Source organism: Mizuhopecten yessoensis, unplaced genomic scaffold (genome assembly GCF_002113885.1).
Source record: "Mizuhopecten yessoensis strain PY_sf001 unplaced genomic scaffold, ASM211388v2 scaffold8079, whole genome shotgun sequence".
In the NCBI taxonomy this organism is placed as follows: Eukaryota; Metazoa; Mollusca; class Bivalvia; order Pectinida; family Pectinidae; genus Mizuhopecten; species Mizuhopecten yessoensis.
In genome coordinates, this window is record NW_018407368.1 from 51,497 (window position 1) to 67,695 (window position 16,199).

A 16,199-nucleotide genomic window follows, 5' to 3' on the forward strand; every position below is an offset into this window, starting at 1 on the left:
CGCACCTGTTACAATGTAAAATTAAGGTATACCCAAGAAACCTTCCGGTAAATAGATAACACACAGCAACCAAGTTGTTTATTGATGGCCGCTACCCACAGGAAAATATTTAGAAGCAGGATTATGTGTCTCTGATCTACGATGGGATACATTAGAATGTCCAGGGTGAAACACTGATATACGGGTTAATTGAAAGGGAAATACTTTGATATTATAGACTCAGGATTTATAAACCAAACCTATTATTTATCATTTTGCACAGCGTCGCACCTTTTGAAACAGCATGGACGCAAAACTCATCTTCGTGACGATGTCATTGATGGTCGCACTTTGCCTTGGTGATTTGGCCAGTAAGTAGACTAAAAATTGTTAATATTTTTTTTAAATGTGCAGACACTTAATGATGTACATTTTTGTAAATAAGCATATCAGAAAGGACTAGATCGATCATGTATTAATTTGTCATATTCAGGATTTTAATATGAAGCACGGTACTGTTTAAACTGTATACTCAGTTAAATTAGCTTGGCATTGGTATTATTTATGTTTTATTTATTGTTAATATGTTTCAATTTTGTTTGCGACTGGACTTTAGTGAAAAAGTGTCATTATACTTTGGATTTTCACTGATGCTGTATATAATGCATAAAGGTTACTGTAATATCTATGACAAGTAACTTGCATTCAGTGTAAGTCATAACACTTTATACCCTTTTGTAGTTTTGGTAGACATTCTTTCTGCGTAGATACTATACAAAGCAATATATGGTTACTCTGTTTTGTGGTTTGCCATGCATGCTTGGGTGTTTAATCTGAACAATTCTGTATATTTTAAACAACCATACTTGTATCACTGGATCAAATGAACATGCTTCATACTTTTTCAAATGACAATATTGGCATAGTAGTAAAAATAAAAATGAGGTTGCAGTTTATATCACAGATATTTTAAATTATCAGTGTAATATAATATGACAAACATTAATCATTTTTAAATTTGTCATATTATATATCGCGATTCACACTGATATTTTATTTACTATCATGTATATATTATCCCCACAAGAATTTGATTCACTTTTCTGTGGTACATAATCACACAGGAATCTGGTTTAAACATAATCAAAAATAAGAGTTTTCATGCTGCATCACCTCTTTACAATAGGATATATTCAAACCTACATGATGACAAAGACTAACAGCAAAAAAAAAAAAAACAACATTTTTTGGGATTTGACCTCCCTATGTTCTGGTGCCCTAACTTAGAGTTTCAGAAATATGAAAAAAATCATTAGATGCAATTAATCTGGGGGGTTTTCTAGAACTATTCTGAAATATTTTTTTTGTTTGTCCTAGTTCACATTCAATAAGTTTTCCTTTCCATTGCTATTTGTCAGCATTATGATATAATATCATGTTATTTTATCTTTGCAGGCGACATCAGCACAAATACTGTTGAGCTTCAATTTTACAGACTTCAGGTTGCTGATGTATGTATGCTTTTGGGGAAAATCATCAACTAAACAGGAAATACAAATATAAATAAATTTTAAATGAAATCCATAATTTTTCATCACTTTAACAAATAATGACTAATGTTTGTAAAGGGTTCTAGAACAGAGGGGTTATTTTTGTATACATTTTTCATAATTTTGTTCTTTATATTGTATTGATATTAATAAAAATAATATACAACATTTGCTATAGCTCCCTATCTAGCTAACATAAGCCACTCTAAAGCGCTTTACAGTACATAGATATGAAATTAATACAATGAGCATATATACAATGTACATTAATCAATACAATTTTATAAAGTTTTGAGGAATTCGCAGGAGCTGCCTTATCAGACACTAACTACTAGTCCTATGCCACCTGGCTAATATCTCCATATGTGTGTATGCCTGAATGTTTGCTGCCTGGAGATGTATTGTGTTATGCACTATAGTGTCATGTGATTTAATTATTCTATCTCTGGTTGTAGTGGGATACACATGGCATGCAGACAAAGGTGGCAGCCATTCTTGCGAGTGGGGCCAACACTTACTGTAGTGCCAACCCTAATACTTGTGGCCTTGTCACATGTTGTACTGGCACAGCGTAAGTACTATATACTGCAAACACAGTTTATATCAGTGGAATTAAATTTTGTGGTCTCCACAATGGGGACACATTCCATTTCAAGGAATCAATGCTTTTAAAATAAAATATATACACATTAATAATATGGTAAGTAAAAAGCTTCAGACAGATATGTAAGACAAAACACGTTGAAATATGTACTAGTAGGTTCAGGTGAGATGGAGAGAACGTTTGTTTACATATACATGTTTACATACACCACAGATATTAAATGGTTATAAATTAGATAGCTTTTTCCTCCAATATTTTTGTGGTCTATAATTTATGTGGTAAACAAATTTGTTAAAATTATATTTCATGGTTTCTCTTAAACCATTAAATAAACGATGTTGAATAAGCCTAGAGGGGCATAACATAATCTCTGACTCAGAGTTGGGGGATGAGCTTATTACAAGACAATGAAATACCATTTGTTGATATTTCCACTGTACTGTAACAAGAGAGGAAAAATGCATGGCTAGACATGGGTTCGAACCCGGGACCCTCCGAACTCTAGACGGACGCTCTACCAATTGAGCTACCTGGTCGCCGACGATCGACCCAGTGCAGTTCTGCTACATTCCTCCCTCCTTTTCCTAAGTCTTTGCCCCCTGAAGACACAACTATTTACAACCCACGTTTGGGTATCCCCTTGCTGTGAAGCATACACCAAGTGCTTGAAACAAGGGTTGGTCACAGGTACCACTGTAACAGGAGACCCGGTCCAGTTCCACTACAGTACTGCAATAAATATGGGTGGGATTTTTACCAGGCATTGGAATATTGCCAGATAAATATATGGTTATATTTTCTCAATATTTTATAAAGGGTAGGCTTTGCCTTGATTCAGCTCTTTAATGCCTACAACACTATACACATTATTCTGTGTTTTATTTTATGGAATAGTTTCAAAGAAATCAACATTGGAAAAGATGCGAACTCTGCTGTAAATGATGGGAAAAACATGTTGTTTAGTTTCTACATCACCATCCCAGACGGAGCATCACTGATGGCCAATGAAACTTACGTCCTTACATCAGCTATCATCATCAGTAAGTAAATCAACAAAATCTGACTCTATCAAAGTACACTGAACAACATCTGACACTGTCAAAGTACACTGAACAACATCTGACACTATCAAAGGACACTGAACAACATCTGACACTATCAAAGTTCACTGAACAACATCTGACGCTATCAAAGTACACTGAACATCATCTGACGCTATCAAAGTACACTGAACAACATCTGACACTTTCAAAGTTCACTGAACAACATCTGATACTATCAAAGTAACAGAACAACATCTGACAGCTGAGAGCATCGCGGACAAGGAACGCTGATAGTCTAAATATCAGAACGCTCACTGGCTCTGCTCTATAGCGAAAGTGCACTAAGACGACCCGCCCAATGAAACACAACGACGGCAGGTCGTCATCATTTGGCGGGGGGTCGTTTTGTTTGATTGGGCGAGTCGTCTTAGTGCACTTTCGCTATAGAGCAGAGCCAGTGAGCGTTCTGATATTTAGACTATCAGCATTCCTTGTCCGCGATGCTCTCAGCTTAATTGCTGCCTTCGGCTGTCTTTATGCGAGGGGACTATTGGTTTAATATAATAGCTATATTTTCAATTATAGTATATCAGTTCTATCTTCTTGTAATATGATGTTTATGTACATGTAACTGTTCTGTTTCACTGTGCCTTGATAAAGGAGCGATCATAAAGGAGCGGATCGCTCCGAGAATTTGACAACCTAAACTTGTCCACACTGTTGGAATTACTTCTTTGCCCAATATATATATGTACACATATATGGACTCTCAACCAAACTTGCTACATGCCTTAGTTCATTGGGATCTGAGAACCAGTTTTTGATCGAAAGGCATATATTAGTTATGGCTCTCATTGGGAGTCAGGAACCACAATAAGTTTTTTTTCTTAATATTTGATGTTTTTTTATGTATATAGTATATATACATGTATTTTAAAATGTATATATAACTTGCAGTAATCAAGATAAAGTTTCTACCACTGGTTTTTGATCATTATGAAACATGAGAATATGATGATGTTGCTGTAAGTACATCCTCGATATCCAGGGGTCACGCTCACTATTGCTCTCTACACCCCTGGAATATGTCATAGCAAAACAGAAGGCTATGTGTGTACCACCTTGTTGATGAGACAAGAAGACTAGCTCGATCCTTTGATGTACATCAAAAGAATCTGGCGGTCATGTAACGGTAAAAATTGACAGGCTTTGAAGTCGGACGTCTCTCCTTTGTAATATTTAAAGGACAAGTATCAGCCTAGCGATTGGTTAGTTTTTTTTACCTGAGACCAATCAAACAGCTGGCCATGTGCCTCCAATTTTGCTTTGACATATTCCAGGGTGTTGAGAGCGAAAGTGAGCATAACCCCTGGATATCGAGGATGCTGTAACTATTAAAATGCTGCCTTACTTTCAGACATCGTGGAGAATGTGAGGATAGATGTCTACAACTCCATTGGTTACTACATCACATGGGCTGATACGACATACTTTGGCGTTCCACCAGCGACCACTGAAAACATTATCATCACCGTTATTGCCTTTATCGTTCTCATAATCGTCATTGTCGTCGCTCTCTTCCTTCATTACTGGAAGTAAGTTTTGTTGGATCTTTAAATTTTTCAACTCTTTGACATTAATAATTATGCAAATTAATCAACCTCATAATTTCCATTGAGATCAGATTCTCATAATCTGATGAGATATTAATTCACTTTTTATAGTTGATGTCAATTTTTATTCTTCTTTGCCCAAATTTGACCTTTCGAGGCTTTTTTGCTCCAGAAATATTTTTTTAATACACCTATAAAAACCTAAATTATGTCTTTAACAATTCTTTTATACTTTTATTACTAATCCTGTAAATTGAAGGACAAGAAAATCTAAATTTCCGCAGAACAGTACATTTGAGATTTATAAGTATATTGAGACTTCATATGGTGAAATAATGGTAAAAACCGATCATATTTCAGTTTTGCAAGAATTTCTGTTTTAGCTGTGTAGACAGATTTTGAAGTGTCGATAAACACAACTCTGGGTAGAATGGATAAACATTGTGATTTCAGGTTTTGCCTCTCACACTGTTGACCTGAAATTTGTCATTTTATTTCTGTTTGAGTAAATTGACATTTTGACAAATATGTGATTAAGAATTTACTCTGGTACTGTATAGCTAGGCTCATATATAACCTGTCTGGATCTCCTGGGTAGGTAATATGAATCTATTGTACCTGCCTAGTATAAAAAAGTATCTAATGAAATATATTTCTTCAATCAGTAAGTACACTATACATGTTTGTTAAAATATAAAAGAGATCCATCAAACTTAATTGAAATAAAGCAAATGTTATTTATATGTACCGCATTCGTGTGACCAGATTAATGAACGAATTAAATGTAATGTCTCTTAACTCAAGTTATAATTTTCCATTTAGTGCTTGTAATTTAGTTTTTATATCATGTGTTTTTACATGAACTCAATTCATAGGGGGGGGGGGGGGGGGGGGGGAGTGACCCCACTATTCACCCATATATTACAAGTACCTTCCTGCCACCCTGAGCAGGTGATTTATTTGGAATAGCCCTTCTCCTAACAAATGTTGTTTTAAGAAAATCAGTGTTTCTAATTATATCACATATCACTTTATATCACTTCTATCTTAATATCACATTTCTCTTTATAGAACATTTCTCTTTATATCACATTTCACTTTATAGAACATTTCACTTGATATCACATTTCTCTATATACTACATTTCACTGAATAGAACATTTCACTTTATAGAACATTTCACTTTATAGAACATTTCACTTTAAAGAACATTTTCCTCTGATAAGTGATGAATGACATTGCAAGAAATGTACCGTATATGATAGGGAAAAAACGCTGTTTGCTAAAATCAGTCTTTCTTTTCTTACATATTGATATTCCCTCCTATACAGACAGTAAATATATGATCTACCACTCTTTTCTACAGCAAGAGGCGGGAACACAATGACAAGTTGATGAAGAAGATTGAGGAAAAAAAGAACAAAAAGAACAAAAAGAAGGGTGAGGAGGGAGGCAAAGCTGCAGAGGGATCTAGTGATGGGTACAAAATGGAGACAGAGACTGGCCCCATCCCCGTACCGGACAGATTGTAAGTAAAGTGATATAGTTCGCTTAGTGTTTAACCTTCTAGTGATCATTACAATATAGTTCAGCAAGTATTAATAATCTTTCAATTTTCTTTTTATTAAACTTATTTTCTTTACCTACCTACCCTAATTCAAAACCTTAGATATGAATGACGTACACACAATATTGATACCAGCCTTAAGTATAGAAACAGCTGATATAAAGTGATAATTCCTCACACAACTTAGATCTACCATCTTTTGTAGAGAATTTTAAGACGTGAGTATCATGGATGTATCTGCCGTGGAAAGCACAAGATAGTTGTCATTGCACTCTATGTTCTACTGAGGTTCTAAATATCCGTTAGGTCAGGGTAACCCTCAGTATCTAAATCGGTCACGTTAGGTCAGGGTAACCCTCAGGATCTAAATCGGTCACATTAGGTCAGGGTAACCCTCAGGATCTAAATCGGTCACGTTAGGTCAGGGTAACCCTCAGGATCTAAATCGGTCAGCAGATTTACCACTAATTATCCGAGACTTGAATAATGCATCCAGAATTTTCAGTGGTAGACTCATTCACCCCTGAAATTTCATAATGAACTATTCCAACCTTCGAAGTGGAAGGGTTTAAATGTGTCTTCAGGGGTGAATGAGTTAAATTCACTCATAAGAAAAGATATTTCGTTCAATAATTCACCTTTACTTTAGAATTTAAATGAAAGCAATGGTCCACTTAACTACTTAAAAAAGTGTTATGTCATATTTTAGGATTGAAGGAGTGATGGGAAATTGATTAAAGAATTATTTTTTACTAGTCTGAACTTGATTTTTGAGAAATTAATACTAAATGTTAAGTAGACAAATGCAATGTTTCTGTAATGTGATTCCTGGACAAAAAGTGTCATAATTATTTTGTGCTCTTAGTGCAGTCGAACTCAAATGGTTTTTTTTAAGAAATAAAGATTGTACAAAAAAAAATAATCTGTTAACCCATAAAAATAATACTTTACTTTAATAATTAGTTATCACCTACACTCATATATATATATAATTATTTTATTAATTTACAAGAAAGACACAAGGCTGATACATTAAACAGCATATAAGACTACGATCTCCCTAGCCAATCACATGTGTTTTTACTTATAAAACAAAGAATGACAGTAATAACCATTTGCCTCTACATATGTATTCCTGATGTATATATTATATATACAAGTTTGATCAGCTTAGATAGCATAGGTATAATACCAAGAGACCGATATATACAATAACTGATGTATTGTTTTAGACATGTGTCGAGAACTGTAACCCCTGCTAGGTAAGATATCATGTGTTGCCACGGTTTCATTGTCCTGTCTCACCGTCCAATCAGATTGTTTGTCTGTATCTGCTGCATTTCATCCTTCACAAGCTCGGCTCAGGTTTACCTTAAAGAGGGTGTACATTGTAAGTGGTCTCTGAGCCTGTTACTGGTACTATAAACATATAGTGTTCTTATAGTATTGTTGTAGTCACAACTCAAATACAAAGTACTCCTCGTCATATTTTATCATCTATAAATCATTACTGCTCTTTATCATAGTAGGTTGTTTTTATTTCAAATTCTGTCCAGTATATACAAATGGCTTACAGTTTCAAATGTATTGTTATAGTCATCAACTCAAGGCTAGGCCAGAAAACTAACTAGCTTGGCCGTTTTCTGCATTTCTTGTAAGGTATGCGATGTGATATGTCACCAGACAAAATCTACAATTACACACTTACTATTTTATCCTCTAGCTGTCAAAAATGTCTTAATGCTGCATACAGGAGTATGCACACTGAAAGGTATAAACTATCCTTATAAACATCACCATGGTAACACTGTAATTTGCAGTTTCATTCAGTAAATGTTTTTATCAATTAGTTTTATAATTTCTTTAAGGCTCGATATTCTCAGCTAGTTTGTAGATTTTTGTCATTTCACATTTTTATTGTTGGAAAGCATTTTAATTACATTGCGTTAATTTTAGAAAGAATCTATAGGACACTTAGTTGTTTATTTTCACATTTCATGTGCAGCTGGTATAGCACAGATATCATATAATTTCATGTCAAATTTACTAATTTCACATTTTATGTGATATACATTTATTACTTGTTCCTTATAATAACCAGTCGGTCACTGTGTTGAATTTTTCACCATCTACACCAAACAAAACCACTGTGTATTGCCCATTGAAACAGTTATGTATAACTATCTCCCCTGTTGTGTGATTATCTCCCCTGTTGTGTGATTATTTCCCGTGTTGTGTGATTATCTCCCCTGTTAAAATGATATTATTATCTCCCAATAAACAGGCTGTGTGATTGAAACTCATGAACAATGATTGTCTCCCCTGAATAGCCATTCAGTTGTCTCCCTTGAATAATCTTCTGTTTATATCTTTTTGAACATCACATTATTATCTCTGGTAAAGGATTGTGGCTATATAATCCAGATCCTGGACACATTGCAGCCTTAATGCCATAAAAATTCTCTAGAACAACATTGAGGTTACTTCCCCAGGTAGTATTAGCATTGATTTTGTGTTTGTTGTAATTACAGCAAGTTACGTGCTCGAGAGCACAGTCACAAGATGAGCGGACGGTAACAATTAAAACTTAATTAATTCTACATAGTCAAATCAGTACTTGCTTACCAGAAAACCTCTTCCATTGTGTTAGGTTCACTTTATATAATAATCTGTCATAATTTCTAGACTGAAAATTATATTTTGCCATTTTGTTTTATTTTCCTTTTGTAATTTTCAACCAGGTAAATGAATTGTTTATAATTGTCTGTTTGATTTTGAAATAAGTTTGATGCCATAAATATTTGTTTTATAAAATCAAACATAGCAACAAAAAAATACTTTACATCGATTAAAATGTATGGCATTGATATTCATGTATATGACTTCATTCAATAGCTCAATCAGTTACAGATCTTTGTGATAAGTTTTCACTTACATGACTGAAGTGAAACATATTTGTCAATGACTTGTTCTCTAAGTGGCATATCCATTTTCTTCTTTCACCTGCTAGATGAGGTTATTGAATTTTCAGCTGAAGTTTCCGGTGTTCCAGGAGTTCCTTTCATGTTAGCATGGCTTGCTATATAAATAGATTGCTTTAGTACACCTGTCCAATTTCACCTGTCCGTTAAGGGACGCTTTTACCTGTCAAAAGGGATCGTCACATTTAATGGTCACAAAGTTTTTTTCCCATCCAATGTTAACTTTAAAAACAAAATATTGATTTGGTTAATTATCCAATCTTTTTATTTTGACAATTATATCATTCAATTAATATATTATCATCCATTTAACTAATTATTACTTTCCTATATTTGTGAAATTGCTTTATTTACAAGAAAAAAACATCCGTAAAGTAAGCCTTTTTATTATTGAACAAAACATGCACAACAAAAAACATTTAACATTTTAATAAAAGTATAAGTATACCCAATTAAACAACCTTTTTATTTTGTGACCATAAATTGTTCCGATTCCTTATGACATGTCCTTTGTAAAGGGTTGAGATCTCTGTAAGGGAGCTCACTAACAGGCCAGTGATAGAGTATATTGGGCTCTGCTGTCCATCTGCTATAAATATTACTTCTGTTTAGAAAACACCGATCTATCAAAAGAGGCGATTTAAATTTAGATTTAGTGTGATTTAATTGTAGATAAACCTCTGTATAAAGGTCACAAGTGTATAATTAAGGGTTAATATATATGGTAATTTGTTCAGTTCCTGTAAGTGAGATGAAAGGGCATAACAGAAATGTTTACTTTAAAAGTGGGAAAATTTTGCAATGTGAAATTGATTGAATTTTTCACCTTAGTAGATCTAGAGTTTAGCTCAAAATGTTCCCACATGAAGAACATGGTATTTATAGAATATATATAAACTGTATATGGAGTATAGAGAATTCAGAACTATTGTGAGTGTGTAAATTTCCATACCACAATCATTTCAAATTGTCACATTGTAAACATTTCCAGATGCAAGAATTTCCATTTTCAAATAATCGTGTAATCGTAATTAAGCTGACACACATCTCAATACTTCAACAATGTTTAACCATGTTCATCAGAGATATAATTATCTCACAAATGATTAAGCTACACTCACAGATTTTAAAAAAATATTCTGACTTTTGGTAAATAAACATTTTAATATGTATGCCTCACATTGGCTACTTCAGGAAAGTATAACCTGGTATGCAACACTTTGCATAGTTCAATATATAATTACTGATATGGCATGTTATTGGTGATAGTCAAGCTTCAGCCCATATCAATCACTAAAGGCTATCTCCCTGCAGACGTATAGACTGAGATTGTCTCCCTTTGAGCATTAGTGACCTGCAAATATAATAGTATGCTTTATTAGATGAACATGTATTCATTTTAGAATATGTGTGAGTTTTTAACTAAACTGTCCTACAAAACAAGGAGTTGTTTATTTGTAGTGTCCCAGCATAATTATAGAAAGATAAGCGGGGCTATATCTTTTTAATTAACGATGGTCTCCCAATATTTTCTCTTCAATTCTATCTTGTCCCCAATATGATTTGCTCGTTGAAACATTGATTCCGCTAATCTCATGTAATTTCCTGATGATAATGTCTGGACCAGTGTTGTTGGTACCTTCCTGCACCTCGTAGTGTTGAATACCTGAACAACATATATATATATATACATATTTATCCATCCTCAATGGAGCGACATGAAAACTGATGAATATATGTCTGCCTAATTAAGTGAATAGGAAGTGTTAATTTAGTTTTCTTCCCTTATCTATTTAAATAATAAAGTCAGACAATAAGTAACATAATTGATTATTTTACCTTTTAAAGATGAAAAAGTATTACTGAAATCGAAACAAGGATTTTATATATATATATATATATTTTTTAATAAAAAAAATCCATTTATTTTTTTATTTTTTTTAGGAAATCCAATGTGTATGGTGGTGAGAAGGATGCTGGTGCCAGTAAACTTCCTCCATCAAAGGCCAAAGGGGCAGTCAGTGACACAGACTCCGCAATCAAGATGGATGACCCAAAGTCTAATGGTGACGTAGACGACTCTAGGCGTCAAGCAGAAAAAAGCCACTCGCTGCCTCCTCTGAGGACTTCGGAGCCAAGGAATGCAGAGGATGGAGAGGACAAGAAGAAGAGGAAGAAGGCAAAGAGGAAGCACAGAAAATCAAAGAGGACAGCCAATGAGAATGCTGGATACCAGGCACAGTCTGATGACGAGGTTACAGATCTATAGACATAGGGTGTGGTAGACTCGGACAGGAGTATCAATATTATGTTTAGAACCAGTTGTCAAAAATCTGAAATTAGATTAATGACAATTTATTAATGAAATGTTTCCTCTGGGATATTTTCAAAAACATGAAATTTCAAAATAAAATTTCATCAATAAGTATTCAAACTGATTATCTAAAAACAGGAAAAAAAGGAAAAACAAATGTTAGTTTTCAGAAATCTCATAAAATTCTATTATCAATTATCTGATATTTAAAACTAAAAATGTATGTATATATCATTATGATGGATTAAAATGGTTTGTCTGCATATAAAAAATACAAAATGTTTGTACATATAAATCTGCAGAGTATACTTAACCTGCTGTAGATTTGTAAAAGTTTGAAGTCTTGTCAATAAATTACAAGCAGGCAGAATCCTTATATTTGATATCTTCATACAAGGGTGAATTTAATTTCTATAACATTTACTGTCTGTATTTATAACGTCATAACATTCAAGGTGTAGGTGAAACAGCCACAGAATAGGTACAATGTCTGACTGTTGTTCACATAAAGGGTTGAAGTAAAAAATATATCAATAAGGGTATGCAGATTTAAATGACACTGCTTTTTTGTGCATTACCTCTGTGCTATTTTCAGTTCATATATTTTATTTTTAATCCAAGTACCAGGAAGCAACTATTATGTATTAACAAGGGAATTTCATATTAAAATCACCTAAGGTAAACCTGGATTTTTTTTAAAAAAGTGTGAGAACAACGTTTGATAAAATTAGCATTGAAGTATGACGCCAGGACCTGTGCTGACTCCGTTGAGTATTTATAGATCTTAAATGGGTACTTAAAACAGGCTACAGAACACTACTGTTGTTATGCATGTAGATGGCCATGGTTAGATAAACAAACCAATTGGATGAGATATGTTACTAATTATACAGTTAAGTTTTTTGGTAAATCATTGAAGAGCAGGAAGTAATATTTTGCCAAAGCTAGCCATTCATTTCACAGTAAACCTGCTATCAAGAGTATTTTGAGAGGGACACAAGAAGTGTTGGCTTTATTTAGAAACTTAAATTGTAGATAGTATTTATACTGCTAAATAATCTTCATTAATTAAAACAAATGTTATGTAAATTAGATATTTCATTTTTCATTAAAATATTTTTTGCCTAATGTCATTGGATCTTATCGGGATCCTGTCTGGTATTACCAGTTAATGTTTCCTTTTTGGCCTTAGTATTCTTTGTTTAAGATATTAAGACAAAATTTAATTTTCTATGTTTTAAAGGTTCATACTGTACAAGATTAGCCCACTTGGGGTTTACCCACTTGAAGGGTCTAGGCAGATTTACACATGTATACATCTATTATAACTGTGTTGCCCTTACACAGACCATTACCTCTCAGCATATTACATACAGTTCATTGGTGGATTAAGCCATAGAAAATTGCCAGTTTAAATGCTTGTACAGTCTGTCTGTAGTTGTCATAAGTGTTCTTTATAATTACATTTTTTTGTCTTTATTAATTATAAATCTATATATAATGTACATGTACATCTAAAAACATCATGTATATAGGTTGTATTCATGATACTGGTTTGTAGTTGTGACCTACCTTATCCAGTTACTTTAAAACCTAATACATTTGTATAAAGATTTTTTTTTATCTTTAAATACACAAATACAGTACAATGTAAATGTAAATATTTTTATTTTTAATCATATATAAAGGAAAATCAAAATTTGAAAACTACACAATTGTTCTTATAGCACTAAACCATAAACCCATATATAGGTATCATAGTTTGGAAACAAAAAACAAAATTTGATGCTTTTAGTAGAACAGATATTTTCTGAAGGAAAAAAAATCTTCAGCAATAAGTCCATGAATGTTAACTCGTAGACACATAAAAGAAATGCATGATTTACATGTTCTTTTCAAATTATCAACTATTTGGTTGGTTAGTTTTATTGGTTTTGAATTTTTAACCCTAGTTATATTTAAACCAACTTTATATTTGTATATATACATATGCTTACAGTTTTGTTTGACACAGACTCAATGCAGCTTGTTCTGCATGCTTCCTTCAACACCCAAAGAAGGATCTTTGTGTTATTAGTGGGGTCTGTGTCAATATTTGACGGCTGCTGGGGCCTCTGATCAAGTGTATCCCGTCCCTCTCATAGAAGGAATTCTAAAAAAAAGACCGTTATATAAACAAACAGTAAGAAATTAATGCATATCTTGTTGCCTACACTACTATATGAAAGGAAGGTCACCTTGAGCAAATGTTTGCTGTTCACGTATTTTGCATGAAATTTAACTCCTTTCATCTGGCTGTATAATACACATTATTGTCTTTATCAGGTCCTTTTTAAAGGGGACCAAGTTTACCGATTTAAGGCAAGTTTGAAATGTGTGTTTCTGATGACAGGATCAACTGTTACTGATTAGAAGTTCTATATTATACCCTTTAATGGTTATGTATTTGTGCACATGCTGGTATTTCTGACTTGACGTTTTATTTTACATGGTTGATAAGTTAGTGCTGGGTGTTGTTTTTTAATCTGAATAGTTTACAAAGCAGATATTTAACTGTGATAAGCATTATTGTTTTTGATATTTAAGTAATTTTTGTTGACATATTACAAAGTTATATAGGGTGAATGAGCCATCGTATTTAGCATTGTGTGTGACGAGGATGTATAATTGGATTTTATACAGTGCTAAGTGTTTCATTCCAGCTATTTTGGTCGGAGTTACATGATGTACCTGTAACTTGACATGTATTAAATGACTACAGAGAACTTAGCCCTGACAACAATCTATCCAAAAGGCTGAAAAATCTCAGCATCTGTATCAAAGGACAAGAAACAAGCTACATTAGTTGGTACTGTTCTGTTTATTTACTTTTCCTTATTTTATCTTCTGATAAAGATTGTTCTGTATACAGGGAAAGATTTACCACAGATATTTACCCGAGTCCTCTTTGCACTCTGTAACAAAGAGGGCAAAGTTTTTATGATGCAAACACAAATACACAGTATATAGAGTGCTCACTATTTACGAGTAAATGGCAAAACTATTTCTGGTAGAATATGGATTTTACTGATAAAAGGCAAACATTTGTCTGAGCAGAAGTTTTCCTGATACACAGTTTTAACCTCCCGTAACCAAGACGATCTAATGTCACTTCAACAAATACATGTATAGTTACTGGAGGTTGGTTGTAATGGAACTGGTGAATACTGTTTCAGCATGGATGTAAACAAGAATGTCTTAATTTGTGGTACTCGTATTTTAAATTTATTCAAAGTGAAATCGATGTACACAATTTTTTTTAAATATTAAACTTAATTGACAGACCTCATCTTTTCAAAAAAAAAAAATTACCACAGGACTGTTATTTATTGACTATTAATATTTTACGTCACCTTATTCAATTCATTGTGTTTGAATGTCTGTTAACTTTTTATAGTTATTTCTTACCTTAAGGTATTATGGTCCACATAATCCGTCCAATATCCTATGTATGTATCACCGCTTCAGAGATTTACTGTTTTCATCACAAGCCTTTCAATGTTTTAAGTATGAAATTAGCTTCAAGTAGAAACTCAAACCAACTGTGCTTACAAATCTTTACACTCGTGTCTTTAATTTTTAAATCTCTAGAGAAAACTTCATTTCTAAATATCTTTACAGTAGAAGCTTAATACAACTTAATTCTAATATGATATGGCAATGCATATGAATTAGACTTTAAAGCAATTTTATTTAAAATAAAAATAAAAGGCAATATAGACGATAATTTAATGTTGTTTTACCATATTTGGGATATTAGATTAAAAACAGGGTATTCATTTAATATTTTCTTTAATGTCAAGCCATTAAGAGTAATATTGATAATACACTACATTGTTTGTGATATCTAATTGTATAGTTTTACTGGCAGAATCACTAACATTCACTGTTTGTATGTGATAGTCTCGTGCGTGTTGGTATATTTATTAACATTTTTTTCTCTCTTTTATTCGTCCATTATTAACTTTGTCACTTTTATAGAAACAATAAAAAGTCAAAACTATCGTTTCTTCTCTCCTTGTTTGTTAATAGTCTTTGATTTATTCATAGCATTGCTGGATCGATTGTAAGGGGACTGCAGAAACCTATGTATGCTTCATTATTTTTGCCAATACGATCCCTTATCAGTCTCTGCAACCTACAAATGCTGTGGCAGAACCAGAGATCTAGACCAACGGAGGGAAATCAAAATGGGGAAATTAAAAAGCAGTTTTGAAAAGAAATCACTTCACAGGCAAGTCCAGAAACCCCATAGCCAGAGTTTCCTATGGCCCTAACACCAGACATAGACTTTTTGACATACGATAGATCTCGCACCAGACATCTATATGTCAAAAAGTCTAAGTCTGGTGTTAGGGCCAGAGGAAACTCGGGTTAGAAACCCCATTGGAGCTGCGGAGGTGCCCAATCTACATACGCTTCGTGATACATAATAATAATAATAATAATAATAAATTCTTTTATTTAGACAGGGTAACATATTTAGATTTTCATCTAGTTTACAATATG

At 33.2% G+C, this 16,199-nt stretch overlaps 1 protein-coding gene across 3 annotated transcripts; it reads left to right on the forward strand.

The window, feature by feature from the left end:
* The first annotated feature begins 61 nt into the window (after positions 1–61).
* Positions 62–15,694, forward strand: LOC110454880. Of its 3 annotated transcripts, none has more exons than XM_021504638.1 (8): positions 62–350; positions 1,435–1,490; positions 1,985–2,100; positions 3,028–3,173; positions 4,594–4,771; positions 6,156–6,317; positions 7,589–7,618; positions 11,282–15,694. In XM_021504638.1, the coding sequence occupies exons 1-8, from the start codon at positions 284–286 to the stop codon at positions 11,604–11,606; spliced, it is 1,080 nt and encodes a 359-aa protein (XP_021360313.1). In that variant the 5' UTR covers positions 62–283; the 3' UTR covers positions 11,607–15,694. The 3 variants fall into 3 exon arrangements, with proteins under 3 accessions (XP_021360313.1, XP_021360312.1, XP_021360314.1); XM_021504637.1 differs by lacking the exon at positions 7,589–7,618 and adding an exon at positions 8,888–8,929; XM_021504639.1 differs by lacking the exon at positions 7,589–7,618.
* Positions 15,695–16,199: the final 505 nt, after the last annotated feature.

Excerpts from the sequence above, each read along its gene's own strand:
- LOC110454880 (XM_021504637.1), top strand. The coding sequence starts at position 284 with ATGGACGCAAAACTCATCTTCGTGACGATGTCATTGATGGTCGCACTT. Across the intron at positions 1,491-1,984 it reads ACAGACTTCAGGTTGCTGAT|TGGGATACACATGGCATGCA; the intron begins GTATGTATGCTT and ends CTCTGGTTGTAG. Across the intron at positions 3,174-4,593 it reads TACATCAGCTATCATCATCA|ACATCGTGGAGAATGTGAGG; the intron begins GTAAGTAAATCA and ends CCTTACTTTCAG.